Source organism: Tenebrio molitor, chromosome 8, assembly GCF_963966145.1.
Source record: "Tenebrio molitor chromosome 8, icTenMoli1.1, whole genome shotgun sequence".
Lineage (NCBI taxonomy): Eukaryota > Metazoa > Arthropoda > Insecta > Coleoptera > Tenebrionidae > Tenebrio > Tenebrio molitor.
Genome location: NC_091053.1, coordinates 15,348,022 through 15,362,310, shown reverse-complemented (window position 1 = coordinate 15,362,310; position 14,289 = coordinate 15,348,022). Strand labels below are relative to the sequence as shown.

Genomic DNA, 14,289 nt, shown 5'->3' with positions numbered 1-14,289 from the left:
TGACAAACAAGTAGAAGTACGCGAAACACAAAACCATAGAACTTCTACAATCGAGACTGTTGGCACGTTTTTGACGTGTCCATTTTTGGAAAAAAATCAAAATGTCATAGATGTTTCTGATAGAAACAAAAGCAAAAAGGTTGTCTAAAATTAAATTTTAGCTTAAATTGAGAAGACCACCACGTATGTGGAATTTGTAAATGCTCAAAAAAAATTTTTTTTCGAAATCTTTTTCTAGCACTTTTCTTAGCATCGTTTTATTATTATTAGTCACGTGACTAAAGTGCCAAGTTAATTGAACCAATTAATAAACAGGTTGTGGAGTTAGCACAACACAAACTCCAAATCCAAGAAAATTATAATGCAAGGATTTTTCATGCTTTTTTGAATTTTTTTGAAAAAAATCTAAATGTCATTTTTCTCCAACTGATGTTCGTAACCAAAACAAGAGCAAACCATTTTATCTGAGATTAGATTTCAGCGTAAATTACCACGACAACAGGGATTTTGAATTTTTTAACGGTTCCAGAAATAAATTTTTCGAAATCTGATTCAAAATTCTTCAAATTTTTGTCTCATTATTTTATAATTATTATTTATTATTATTAGACATATGTCTTTGGTGCCAGATTATTTAAAACAATTAACACACCAGTTGTAGAGTTGGCACAACTACAAATAAAAAAAACTTCCAGCACCGAGACCGTTGACACTTTTTTGAAAATTCCTTTTTCGAAAAAGATCTAAACGACATTTTTTTTGTAGATGGTCTTCCCAAACAAAAAACAAAACAAGCTTTTTATTCGAATTTCCCCACCGGGACCACCTCGAATAGGTGTGTAATTCGTAAACGGTCCCAAATTTTTTTTGTTTTTTTGAAATCTGCCCCGAAATAACTGTTCTCGTCCACTCTCCTATCATTATTTTATTATTATTAGTTTTTCTCCTCCTGTTGAGAGAAATCTGTGCGCGAGTGTGGAAACCGACACGTCTCTCGGGCCAAACCCCCAATTAGCTAAGGTGTTAATGATCAGGTGGGCCCCTCCGAGCTGACACCAACAATTAAATGGTTTCAAAGGGTTGACGTCTCACTCGAATTTCACGGAAATTATCGGTGTATCATTCAGTGTGGCAGCTTGAGGGGTGGCTGCGTCACCCCATCGAAAGGGGTGGTTTTGTTCGGCTGACCCAAATTTTCTCGTCGAGTGCTTGTAACACTTTTTTTGAACGACCGTTACCTCCCCACTCGATTAATTAAAATAACAGTAATAATAATAAGATTTTTTTATATATGTACATATTTTCTTTCAAAGGAATTGTCATTAGTGAACTGAAATGTTCGTGATGATAAATAAATGCGGCCTCGATGCCGAGCCCCTTTTATAATAAATAATTAATAATAATAGTAATAATTATTTTTGTTGACGGTTTGTCGGTTCTTGAATGAATTGGTAAGGCGCGTGTCGAATTGCAACAGGGTCACATTCACCTGTTTCTCAGAATGGGACGGACAAGGTCGCTGAACAGGAATTTAAAGAGAAAATTAAAAAAAAACACTTTCTATCACAATATTAGCATTTAAAAAAATAATAAATGCGACAAATGTGCACTGTTGTGTAAAGAACTGTACACAAAAACAAAATAAAGAACGTGAAGATGTTATGCCGATGACAAGCTTTAGAAGACGTTAACGTTTGCAAGTTTTAATTTTTTGCAGAATAAAAGTTTTAGAATAGATCATAACGTGAGGGTGCAACAAGATGGTGCAATTTCACATTAGGTTATTCCGGGGAAAATATATTTAGATCAAATATCTTCTCCCAGATATTTACAAAAAAATTAATTTTGTTGTACTGGAGGAGAAAAGCATAAAATAGACACCTGGGTGTCCAGAACTAACACCTGGTGATTTTTCGTGGCTCTAAATACTATTCGCGGTTCGTGTAAATAATAATAGTAATGAAACAAAAAACATTTATGTAGTTTAACCGTGATTTTGCAGCCAAAACAAATCAGTTCTTGTACGAAAGTACCGTGAGATATAGATTTTGGGGCGTTATTTTTTTTCAATACATTGTAAGTACTTCATTACAATTACTTTCAAAATAAACTTCATAAACCGTCTAAGACAACTTTCAAAAATAAACTGAAAATGTTTCAATTGCAATTATAACAATGTTATTTAAAGCAGTACTGTTAGGTACTCAAGCATGGAGTAGGTAGAGATCGTCGTAAACAAATTCAGATTTCTAAATATATATTAAAATTTTGTTTGATTATTTTTTTTGAAAAACGAGTGCACGTAAGGTACTACCCGATTAAAAAACCGTACTTGTTTCCCAATAGTTACACTATTATAATAAATTATGATTTTGCTATGTTCTTTTATGTAGATAACATTACTGATTGCTGATTATATGGTGAAATTTTTTGGTACTCTCAAACATTGTAAAAGGAATGAAAAAATTGCTTATCAAGTTTTTATATTTATTAATTTTGAAATTTTATTCAATTGTAATGAATGAAATCGTTAGATTTGAACAGCACGGTTTATTCGAGTACCATATATAGTACCATGTACGATATTGGTACTTCTAACCTATAAGTAATTGTTATCTTCAGTTTGATTATTTTTATTTGACATATAAACGATATGTAAGGTACTGAACGATATCTAAGGTACTACTATGTAGGTACTTGATTACACAAGATTTACTTTAGCTGTCTTTTTTTATTAAAAAATACCAACAACTATTAATTGTAATATTTAATGAAGCACTCAAAAACACTAGAAAAAAAATATTTATTAAATTATTCACTCTTTGATTTCTCGTTCAGTACTACTACATAGTACTAAAAAAAAAAAAATCAATGCAATTTTAAAAAAATTCATGAGTTTTTTTCCTTCGTTTATTGTTTAATATTTTCTACTATGTACATTTTTATATTTAGTACTGATTGCCAATTTTTACAAACCTTAATGTAGTACCGTCAAAAATAAGACTAATTCTGTATTCAATATTTATCAAATTTCTCATAATCGTATTTTGTAGAATTTTTGTACAATTCAAGTAAAATTAAACGAGCTTAAATTAGTTTAGTACCAGTACCACTCACAAGAGTACTAGTAGTAGTTATTCTACATCTCACCTTGTTTCCACAAAACCGAGAATGACAATGACTATATTTTTTGTAGAGAAAAGAAATTATCTTTAATTTGCTTCTTTGAAAATGGAATAATATGTAAGGTACTACTACTTTACTGCACCTATAGTACTTTACTTCTTTTTTCTTATTTGTTTTGAAATGATAATTTTATTACTATATTACTTTGGAAGTTTTGTCATCTGTTACGGACTTTTAACATAACCTCAAAAAAATCAAGATTCCAATTCCATATACAGTGTGATAAACATTAAAAATAAAATATATTTCTATTCATGCTTTTTCGTTCTTATTTTCCTCCTTTTCTCATTTTCGCCCAATTAAAAATCTCTTCCTAATGACATTTTGGCCAAGATTGATTGCCACCTTGACAAATTAAAAAATCCCTGATGGTATCTCAATTTCGCGATGGCGATGATTAATCGTATCAGGACCGGCTCGGGCCCCACCGCATCAATTAAGCCATCCCGCAATTTACGATTAGATAAGATTTGTCGATTAAACAAAGGGTTGGTGTCACGGCCAGTTGACTCTCCGTGGGTGGTCATGGTATGCGGTTCCGCACGCACCGCCACGCCCATTAACAAATATTTGGGGTGATTGATGGAATTATTCGGCTTTGATTGTTATTTATTAGCTTCCGAATTAGATACAGGGAGGCCACGCAACGCACATAACAAGCCGTGATTCCTTTTTTTCCTTGATTGGCCCCCGACCTCACAATTACCATCTTAATTTAAGTTGAATTAATGTAAATGCCAACCATTCGGCAAAATCTCATTTGAATTGCAATTAATGATAATTTTTTTGGATTTTTGAACACGATTTTCACTTTTTCCACTAATGCTGCTTGCTAATGTGGTATAAATTAATTGTAATGAAAATTGTTCGTGAAAGTGAAAGTGCAAGTTCGTACCTTGCAAATATCTAGTCGGCGGTGATTTAATAATTAATTCCACTTTCGTGATCTATTTACATTATTAAGTGTTTACAGGGTGTCAAAAAAATTATTTTCGTTTAAAAGAGCGTTGAGAATTTGTGGAACAACTGGTAAGCGTCGAGTACTGCCCTATTTTTTTTAAATTTATATATACAGGGTGATCACGTAAAAAACAAAATGGAGGAACAAAAGTCGAGTCGCTTGATTGAAGAATGAAAGCAAGAAGTTAAAACAATTAGAATGAAAGAATTAAGTAGATTTTGGTAAAAAACAAAAATTAATCGGAAAAGAAAAACAGTACAATTTTCATTTTTTTGTATTGGCAACAATTAAATAAAATTCGGAGACGAGAAAGAATCTAGAAAATTTGTTATCAAAATAAAAATAAGTGAGATGATAAATAAAAAAATAAAAATGAATGGAAACTTTCTCTTTCAAAATGAATACCTATTTCCACTTTCAAAATGGAAATTTTCCAAGAAATATAATTTTAATGCATTTTTTACAAGTCTCCCCTCTCAAAATCTGTTAGCACAGCATTAAAAAAATATATTGTTAGGTGGTACCCTTCACAAACCCTTGTTTCCAATAAAACCCTAGCAGTACTAATTTTTTTTATTAATAAAAATAATCAATGGGACTCGCTTTCAGGATAATAGATGAGAAACTGTTCCTTAACTGGACTCTCTTTCTTCTGTTCAGAATGTCCCTTAGCAACCGGAGCCGGTACTACTTTGGTCACTCTTTGCGAATAACCACCTCGGTACGCATCGTTGGTGTACCGCGAATCATCTTCGGGATTCCCAGTCAAGCCGTGGTACTCGATCGTCGTGCGATAACTAGGACTTATCGGTACCAATCCGGGTACTGCTCCAACTCCGTCTCTATTCAAATATTGTCCTTGTTCTATCTTACCATCGATGTGGACAGGTAGTACCGATTGTTGCGATTCAATACGGGGTCCGGCTTCAACCCCACCCAGTCCACCTTCTACTCGGTAGTGTCCTTGAGCGATTCCGTTACCGTAAGACTGGGCAGGTAGTACGACTTGGGAAGTATCAATCCGAGGTACTTCCTCAACTCTTTGAGGCAACACGAATTCCTGGGTTGGCACTTGGGCCGCTTCGATTCTGTATTGTTCCTGTTGTACTTGTTGATGAGGTACTTCTTCAACTCTTTGAGGCAACACGAACTGGTGGGTTTCCACTCGCGGCGCCTCGATTCTGTACTGTTCTTGTTGTATTTGTTGATGAGGTACTTGTTGAGGTAACACCACCTGATGCGTTTCGACTCTAGGTGCTTCAAATCTGTACTGTTCTTGAGGTACTGCAGGAAGTACTGGTTGATGGAGTACCATACCCAAGAGCTTGTGGTTGCGACAGTAACACTTGCTCTCCTCCTAGATTCGGTACAGATGCGTAGTTGCCAACGTATCCATCGTAAGCCCTAAAGTGCGACACATCGGGTAGTGGCTGAGGTACGACTGGTACCGGTTCGGGATGCACAGCAGTACCAAGTTTTTTCACAACTGCCCTGAAGCCATGATCGTCGGCTATGTACTCCACGACTCGGGTAGTACCGTCGGGTTCGAGCAGACTGTACGCGCCTCGTACCACCCCTTTCTCCTTGACCTCCCATTGGGACTTGTGGTCGCCCGTGTGAGGATCGGACACCGCATAGTTGAAGTGATAGTCTCGTGGTTGCTGCAAATCACCCACGAGAGCTCCAACGGTGTCTCTTTTATACTAGGTACTCACGTAATTGTCGTACGTCGGGGCGTACTCGTGGTACCCGGTTTCCTGTCCGAAGAGCTCACAAGAAACTGTGACCACCAGCACGTGCCATACCTTTAACACAATTCGATTAGTACTTCGGCGTTACCGGAGCGTGTCACCAACCAAAAACTTGATCATTGTTTTTCGAACGATTGCAAATGTGGTACTTATGTAACTAAGCAGGCGCGAGTCGCCGTCGCGCTTTTATACATTACGAATTATCTAGATTAGAACGGTCCTCGTTGTCTTTACGGCTGATAGAGGCCTTCACACCGACCAAGCAGACTTGTCATTGGGAGCCCTGCTAGACTCGGTACGACTTTCATTTGTAATTAGTACCGAGAGAGGAAAAAACAATCGATCGATTGACACAACTGACACAATTGGGATATGTTTGTTTATGAGTGAACATTCCGTTACGCTCCGTCTCGAATTCGACGGTTCGGTACTACATCCTGGTTTGGGGAATTTCAATTTTTCTGCTTTGGTACCACCCACAGCCGTGTTAATAAACCGTTTAATTGGGGCTTCAGCGCAACAATCTTGCCCAATTTATTTGCAATTACTAATATTTCATTGTTTTGGGTAAGTGTAATATATCCTTGATTGGTCTACACTTCACAATTGACCTTTAAACTAACGGTACTACAGCGTACTCGATTACAAGATATTACCAATCAATTTTTAATTTCGATTAGAATTAATTTAATTAATACTTAATTAATTCACTTTAATTATGCAATCCGGAAACCACGTCAAACGCCTGATCATTTGGAAGTACCCAAAACTGAAAACGGTACTTGTTTCTAAGCGCTACAACCAAAACATGTGCCCATCGCTTTACAACCAATGCCTAGCTTTGACCAAGCATTTTTATTATACAACAGTACCAACTCGCTTGATTAAGTAGTACCCCTTTCATTCTCACCATCCTTAGCTGGAATTACATTATTTCATAGCCTCTGTTCGAGTGTTCAATCATGCAGAATTATTGCATGCAACCGTTGTTTCCTAAAATTGGCAATTTCACTCGTGTCAAAAATTTTACAAAAAAATTATTGGTAGTACCTACATACATTATGCAACTAACTGTATAAAAGTTCGCAAAATCACGACTCAACTATCAGTCGATCACCCGCTTCTGACAATCAACATGAACTCATTGGTACTGACTCGTACTTGATGGTACTCATTCTGACTAGTTTCAATTTGCAGATCTTGTGCTGCCTCGCTTTGGTCGCCGTAGCTTCAGCCGGCCATCACCACCTCGAAGACAACGTTAGTACCTCGCTAGTGTCGTCATTTGTTTTCTATGTAGTTCTTGCAGGGCCCAGCGTACTACAAGTTCGAGTACGGAGTGCACGATCCTCACACTGGTGATAAGAAGTCGCAGTTCGAGCACAGAGATGGTAAGCACGTGAAAGGTGGCTACACTCTGAAGGAAGCTGATGGTACCACTCGCATCGTTGAGTACCACGCTGGTCCCCACAGTGGGTTCAACGCTGTTGTGAAGAGAGTAGGTCATGCTCAGCATCCGGCTCATTACGGACACGGCGGCCACGGTCATGGTGGGCACGGAGGTCACGGTGGTACCAGCTACATCGGGACTACTCATTTCGGATACGGAGGACACTAAGATGACGGCGATTTGACAGATCGGTACCAAAGGACGGTTGCATACTCTTAAGTGTTGATTTTTGATTGCTTGTTAATGTTTTCTACCAAAGTAATTGTAATATTTAATAAATGCTATGAAAAATATTTTTTGACATTTTTATAACCATTACAATAGCGACTGAAGTTTATAAACATATTTTAATTTCCGAAAAATCAAAGAACAATTTTATTTTTTATATTCGAGTCAAGTCAGTAGTACCACCTGCAAAAGAGGAACTCCTTGAAATTTCAGCGAAGAAAATAAAACAAAGTCATTCTTATAAAATGACAATAATATAAACATAAAATATAAAAAGGGTGTGGGAGGAAGCTGCTTGGAAACAATAGATGGCAGGGTAGTACCTACTTGATATGCATCAACTAGAGAATTGTTCTTGGAGTACTAAAGCACAAATTATATTACTATTATTCCAATCCGTTATAACTTCGTTTTGGAAAAATAAGTACTCCGTAGAAAGACAGTACTACTTATGCCGGAAGAAAAAAAAATGCAGTTCAATACATTTTTCAACTGCAGGAATTTTCATAGGCAATTAGTTCTTTAGTAGCAACTTGGTGAAAATTTTTAATGTAAAAATAACTCATTTAAATGGGAAATAGTACTGATTAGATAGACAATGACAAAATAATGTAGCAGTAGTACCAGAGAAAAAGTTAAAGAAACGTTTTGTTTTGCTAGATACAGCTTTGGTTTGTCGAGCAAACCTTTTAATCAATTCATAATTCAATAGTACTTTACGGTACTATCAGTTTTAAAATGTGGTAGAAATTTTTTTGAAGGTATTTCATGACCAATGGAAAGACAAAGAAGTACCATACATAAAATTATTGTCGGGTACCAAATATGTGTTATATGCGAAATAACTGTTAGTACCCGAAGAAAAATCTTTCACCATTTTAAAACAATTGCATTGTGTAATAAGATAATTGAGTAATTTACACCAACAGGCCAGAAGTTGGTACCCAAGAGTGAATGTCTCAAAAAAAGCTCCGCATTCTATCTAAATTGGACATGCGAAATTGCGACGAAAAAAAATTCTCCAGCTTCTTTGCATGTCTGTTACATAACCTAAAAGTAATCTCGATAAACTCACGACTATATAAGCTCAAATCGGTACTGATTCGATATCAGTTCAAGCTGCTCCTTCAAACAAACACAACCATGCAAACTTTAACGGTGAGTACCACTGGTACGACTTCCATATTTTACACAAATCTATTTCCAGATTGTCGCTTTCTTCATGGCTGTATCAGCCACTGTGGCCACTTACCACCACCACGAAGACAACGTAAGTAGTACTTTATCAATCATCTCTATATCTACTAGTACTTTTCCCTGAAGGGTCCAGCATCTTACAAATTTGAGTATGGAGTAGAAGATCCTCACACTGGTGATAAGAAATCCCAATTCGAACATAGACACGGAAAGGAAGTGACCGGTTCTTACTCTTTGAAAGAAGCCGATGGTACTACTCGAGTTGTGAAGTACCACGCTGGTCCTCATAGTGGGTTCAATGCTGTCGCATCGGACACGCTCAACATCCCGCTCATTACGGACACGTAGGACATGGAGGATTTGGAGGACAAGGAGGACATGGAGGACATGGAGGGAGTAGTTATGTGGGAGTTACCCATTACGGTTACGGCCATTAAATGTGAATTGTTTTGAAATATATGTTGTTGAAAGAAAATTGTTGTTTGTTTTTCATGGTACCAGCAGTACCGTTTACTAAGTGACACTTTACACGTAAAGTGAAAAGAGTTTCCAAAGTTGAAACGCATATTCAGTATATTTTAACATAATCTGGTGGTACTACCTACCATTCAGTGAAACATGCAGATATGGTACTCCTTCCAAATCATAGTAACAATAAATAAAGTTAAAAACAGTCTTTATTACGTCATTAAATTACAAAACAATGTTTACTTCACAACTTTCCGAAATCAAATTTTGGGGAACCACCTCCTTGTCCTGTTAGTACCAAATTTGCAGGAAAGTCCCCTTCTTGAGCTCCGCTAATCCCTTGCAGACTCAACCCGTGTCCAGGGAACCCCCCAAAAGTACCACTCGATTGGACATGTCCAACTTTCTCCACCACCGCATTGAACCCTTTGCTCGGACTTGCAGTGTACTTCACGACACGAGTAGTACCGTCAGGTTCTCTCAACATGTACACTCCACTCACTTCCTTCCCGATTCGAACCTCGTGGTGCGATTTATAATCGCCGGTAGTGGGATCCTCCACGCCATAATTGAACTTGTACGATGCATCACCCTGTATATATTTAACAAGTAAAATCAATTTACCAACGTAGCTGTGGAAATACTCACGCTGTCGTCGACTGTGTCGTGTGAGGCGATGATTGCGGCTGTTGTGGAGAAAATTGTAAACAAAAAGAACAAAGACTGCAAAGAAAAAAAAATAGTAAAATAATAATATTGATAATGAAAAATTACCGTTGGTGTCATTGTGGCTGTTCGGTTAAGATCTTGGCGTGAATGAGAACAAGAAGGATGTTAACAAGAATTTATACTTTTGTGAAGAGCACAAATGACAGAATAATAGTAATGATGAATATTAATTAATTTTAATTTTGTCAAATTAGTTCCAGCAAGTGCAAATGACTTATTTTCTTTTTTGTTCATTCTTATTTGTATAATTAGAATCTTGTGTTGTTTCTATGCACCGTTAATTTTATGTTAATTGTCTTGAAAATTTATGAAAAGAAATTTCTTTATTTAAATTATTTTGGCTTTCGATGTTGTCCATTTTGTAAAGTGGGAGAGTAAAAGTAAAAAAGAAAATTAAATGAAAAGAACAAAATAAAAATCAAAACAACATAATAGAAATTTTTTAATCACGTGACTCTGTTTAAAGTTATTTAGGGTTTTTTGGTTTTTTATTTGTGTCTATTCAGATATAATTTATAGGTAATTACAAGAAACAGATGTCACCAGTGTCGCGACATCTCTATAATTACAAACGACGAGGAGATAAAAAGCAAAGTGTGTCAACGACCTTTCAGTCTTTTTTGATCTGTCAAAAGTTAAAAAAACACTTTGTTTTGTGTAAATAAAAGCATAATGGGAAAAACACATTTTTTGTGTAGAAACAATAACAATTTTTATAGTACTATGTTAAGTTGGTACTACTTGTCTGGGAGGAGTAAATAGAAATATTAAAATATTATAAAGCGAAGTGGCGCTTTCGTTCTTCTCCGGTCCAAGCCTGACGACGATTTGAGCGTGACGATCTCAGCGTGTCGCGTGACGATTTTAGCGTGTCGCATGAAACTAATTCACTGCCCGTGTGGTGTGCCCCTTCAAAAATTCAAAGAAGCATTTCATGATAGGTATTTAGTACATTTCAAATTTGGGTTGGTTGACAAAAACTTCTAATCAAATTTGTTGTGAATGGTACTGTGCAGTACTATTATGTTCAAGCTATGGTGGAAATCATTTTTGAGTCACAATATTATTGAAAAGTTTGTTATTCAGACCAAGTAATGATAATAATAATTAATTTTATTAATTTATATTAGACGATAATAATAACAGTAATAGTGCTGTTGATAAGTTGTAAAGGAAGCAAAATACTTCCTTAAAAAATGAAAGAGAGAAGTCATGGTAGAATGAAATTCGTTTCTTGCCGCCGCCAAGAACCGCCCCATCTCTGATGGCCTCTGTTCTGTGAGCAGCGCAAATCGAGCGCGAAAAATGTTATAATAAAGAAAGAAAAAGTCCAATTAAAAGAAAATTATGTAAACGACCGCATCCAAACAATTAGTCACAAAACTGCAACAACAATAATTATGTAAACGACCTTATTATTTTTTCCGCAATATCTGTCCGTCTTGAGAAACTGCAAATCATTGCAAACCGTTGCACATTCATCTCGAAAAAGCGCACAAATTTCACTGGTGCTCACTTTTTCCCTGCATTCCAAAAATTCCCATTTATATTAAATTCAGATTTTACGCACCCACCACTTCGGGTATTTAAACACCAGAAGCTGGCGACGACATCACCACTGTCCACCATGTCCAGCTTCACGGTACCACCTCGGTACTCCACCCGAATGATCGTGATTACAATGTGTCTTTTTGCAGGTAGTACTCAGCATCTTGGCACTCGCAGCTTCGGTACTCGCCGGAGGCCACCACGCCGAAGACGACGTAAGTTTTGGAAATTTCGCAAATAATTCGTGGCCACTGTGTATTTTTGTAGGGACCGGCGTCTTACAAGTTCGAGTACGGAGTGCACGACCCCCACACTGGGGACATCAAATCGCAGGAGGAACATAGGCACGGGAAAGAAGTAGTTGGGGCGTATACTTTGAAGGAAGCCGATGGTACCACTCGCGTGGTGAAGTACCACTCAGATCCTCACGGAGGTTTCAACGCGGTTGTGGAGAGAATCGGACATGCTCAGCACCCCGCTCATTACGGGCATGGGGGACATGGAGGACATGGGGGACACGGGGGACATGGAGGCCACGGGGGCGGCGTCGGTGGTACCAGTTATGTGGGAGTCACGCACTACGGCTACAAGCACTGAAGGACCAAAGATTTGTTTGAGATTTTGCTAAATTGTGATTATGCGCGGAAATAAATTGTTGATAGATGAAAAATATGATTTAATTAATTACCTAATCTAATTTAATTTGTATTCAGTGTGTCTGAGTGAAAAATTCCGATGGGTTTTGCTTTGACAATTTTAGGAGTTGAATTTGGGTATTTTTATTGTGGTTAGGCTCGAGAGCTTTAGCTCGAGGGTTTAACCTTTGAATAAAAATGCCCAAATATCAACGAGTGCCCACGAGTGCCAAAAAACCCCAATTTACACAAGAACTCGTCAAATAAACTACTATTTTAATTGTCAAAAAAAATTGAAATTTACAAAATGGCCGAATCATTTTTCATAAAATAAAATAAATGTGAAATTTGACTTTGATAGCGTTTTATTATCAAAAGCAATCCGGACCTTTTTCTACGATCTCACCCACAGGACAATGTCGATTTTGATTATGCAAAAGTTGGTATTCAAATCAGAATAACAACTGAATAAATCCACATTTAGCATCTGCGAACAAAGTGGTAGCATATTTATGGTAGTATTTTAAAATGACGGAAATCATTAAACGGTGGTAAAGTTTGATTTACAAGGGTTTCCAATACCATACAAATACAGGACCGTACCGCCAGTTATGATTTACAGCTGGTTGTTTGCGGTAAGCGGCCATTGTCAATCGGGAATTATGACCCATCGAGGTCGTCGTCATAAATTACTCGCATTTTGGTACCAAAAATTATTATGTTAATTAATTTGAAATCAATTACTCCTTCATAATTTTTAATATCAGAAATGAGTTCTCTGTGGTATTTTCAATCCAGGGAGTCATTTAATTTTTTTCATTTTTTAGCGTCCTGGCGCTATTTGGAGCGTCTGCTTGAAAAAATAAAAAATTCATGGTGTAGTACCTTCAATCTAGATTCTAGATTCTTGACCGTAAAACTCAAATTTCTAGGATCATTAGAAATATGGTTTATTGAGAATATGCTATACGATGGTCCAGCCTGTATACTATTTTATCTTCTAGCGGATCACAAAAAAAAAAAATCGAACATGAACTCACTTATTTATTTTTGTTTTCCTGCAGTTACAATCTTCAAATTTTAAGGCACTAGTAATTTCTACTTCTCTTGTTATTGGTAACTTGAAGTTTCGATAATATTAGTAAAGTCTACAATGCTATTCATTCTATCCGATGTACTACTGTACTGTACTGTACTACTGCAAATTTCCAAGTAAAACTTTCCCAAAATGATGAATGATCGCGATTTGTAATTTTTAGTATCCTGAACTTTTACTACGATAGTAGAGCCCAAATCTTCGATATCTCTTATTGTCAAATTGATAATTTCATTGCATCGAAAGCGGTCACACTTAGTGACACTTTAATAAGACCTAACCTAGGTCATCTTGTAGCCTATTAACAACCATTTAATTTGGTGTATAGATAATTAAAATCCTCCGATAAATAAGGGAGCTATAGACTCGTCTTCTTTTTTGGGGACACCTGTACCGGGTGGGGCATCGTATACGCGCACGCGAGAAATCGCGACTTCTAATTAAATAACATTGTCGAAATTTTTCACACTTACCTGAATATTGGTAAGGTACGAGTACATTTCATAATTTTTTGATCATGTTTAACTTACAAACAAAGCCAAAAAAAAAATAAAATGTAAATTTCAACCAAAAAGTCAAATTCTGATTTTTATACTGACCTACCCAGATTCACTTCCTATAATTATTTACGAAATCAGCGGAAAAAAACACCAATTAGATTTTGAATTAAACGCAGTTTTACATTTCAACTTTCAAAATTATTTTTATTTATGATCTACTACTTGTGCTGTCGTAAATTTAGGTGACAATGGAAACTCTCATTTTTATGGCAAAGCTGTAAGTAAGACGGTCAAAACGGCCTGCTACTGGTGAATGGCCCTTTTGTTGGCAAATTATAGCATTTGGGCCATAAATCACGTGTCTGGTTTGCGTTTAAATAAAAAAGCGAATTATTTAGTTAACCAAGTCAAAATTTGTAATTGTGCCACCAGGGTTTGATGCGCTAGCAGATACAGATTCATTTAGTGTAAAAACTTTATAGGTAAATTAACAGTTAATTTCAGAAAACTAATAAAACTGTTACGGCCTTATTTATTAAC

At 36.4% G+C, this 14,289-nt stretch overlaps 2 protein-coding genes, 1 long non-coding RNA gene and 1 pseudogene across 3 annotated transcripts; 3 read left to right on the top strand and 1 right to left on the bottom strand.

Annotated features, from left to right (window-relative positions):
• Positions 1-4,405: 4,405 nt before the first annotated feature.
• Positions 4,406-6,158, bottom strand: LOC138136261 (uncharacterized; annotated as a pseudogene).
• Positions 6,159-6,963: 805 nt separating this feature from the next.
• LOC138136260 (adult-specific cuticular protein ACP-20-like) lies at positions 6,964-7,641 on the top strand. The gene is made up of 3 exons (XM_069055363.1): positions 6,964-7,045; positions 7,096-7,158; positions 7,208-7,641. Exons 1-3 carry the CDS (start codon positions 7,034-7,036, stop codon positions 7,514-7,516), a joined length of 384 nt encoding a protein of 127 aa, XP_068911464.1. The 5' UTR covers positions 6,964-7,033; the 3' UTR covers positions 7,517-7,641.
• Positions 7,642-8,626: 985 nt separating this feature from the next.
• On the top strand, positions 8,627-9,258 carry LOC138136262 (uncharacterized). Its single transcript, XR_011161227.1, has 3 exons — positions 8,627-8,734; positions 8,784-8,846; positions 8,900-9,258. It is a non-coding gene; the product is annotated as an uncharacterized lncRNA (long non-coding RNA).
• A 2,272-nt stretch (positions 9,259-11,530) lies between these two features.
• Positions 11,531-12,202, top strand: LOC138136259 (adult-specific cuticular protein ACP-20-like). The gene is made up of 3 exons (XM_069055362.1): positions 11,531-11,612; positions 11,668-11,733; positions 11,786-12,202. Exons 1-3 carry the CDS (start codon positions 11,598-11,600, stop codon positions 12,113-12,115), a joined length of 411 nt encoding a protein of 136 aa, XP_068911463.1. The 5' UTR covers positions 11,531-11,597; the 3' UTR covers positions 12,116-12,202.
• The last annotated feature ends 2,087 nt before the right edge of the window (positions 12,203-14,289 follow it).

Excerpts from the sequence above, each read along its gene's own strand:
- LOC138136260 (XM_069055363.1), top strand. Across the intron at positions 7,159-7,207 it reads ATCACCACCTCGAAGACAAC|GGCCCAGCGTACTACAAGTT; the intron begins GTTAGTACCTCG and ends TAGTTCTTGCAG.
- LOC138136259 (XM_069055362.1), top strand. Across the intron at positions 11,734-11,785 it reads GCCACCACGCCGAAGACGAC|GGACCGGCGTCTTACAAGTT; the intron begins GTAAGTTTTGGA and ends GTATTTTTGTAG.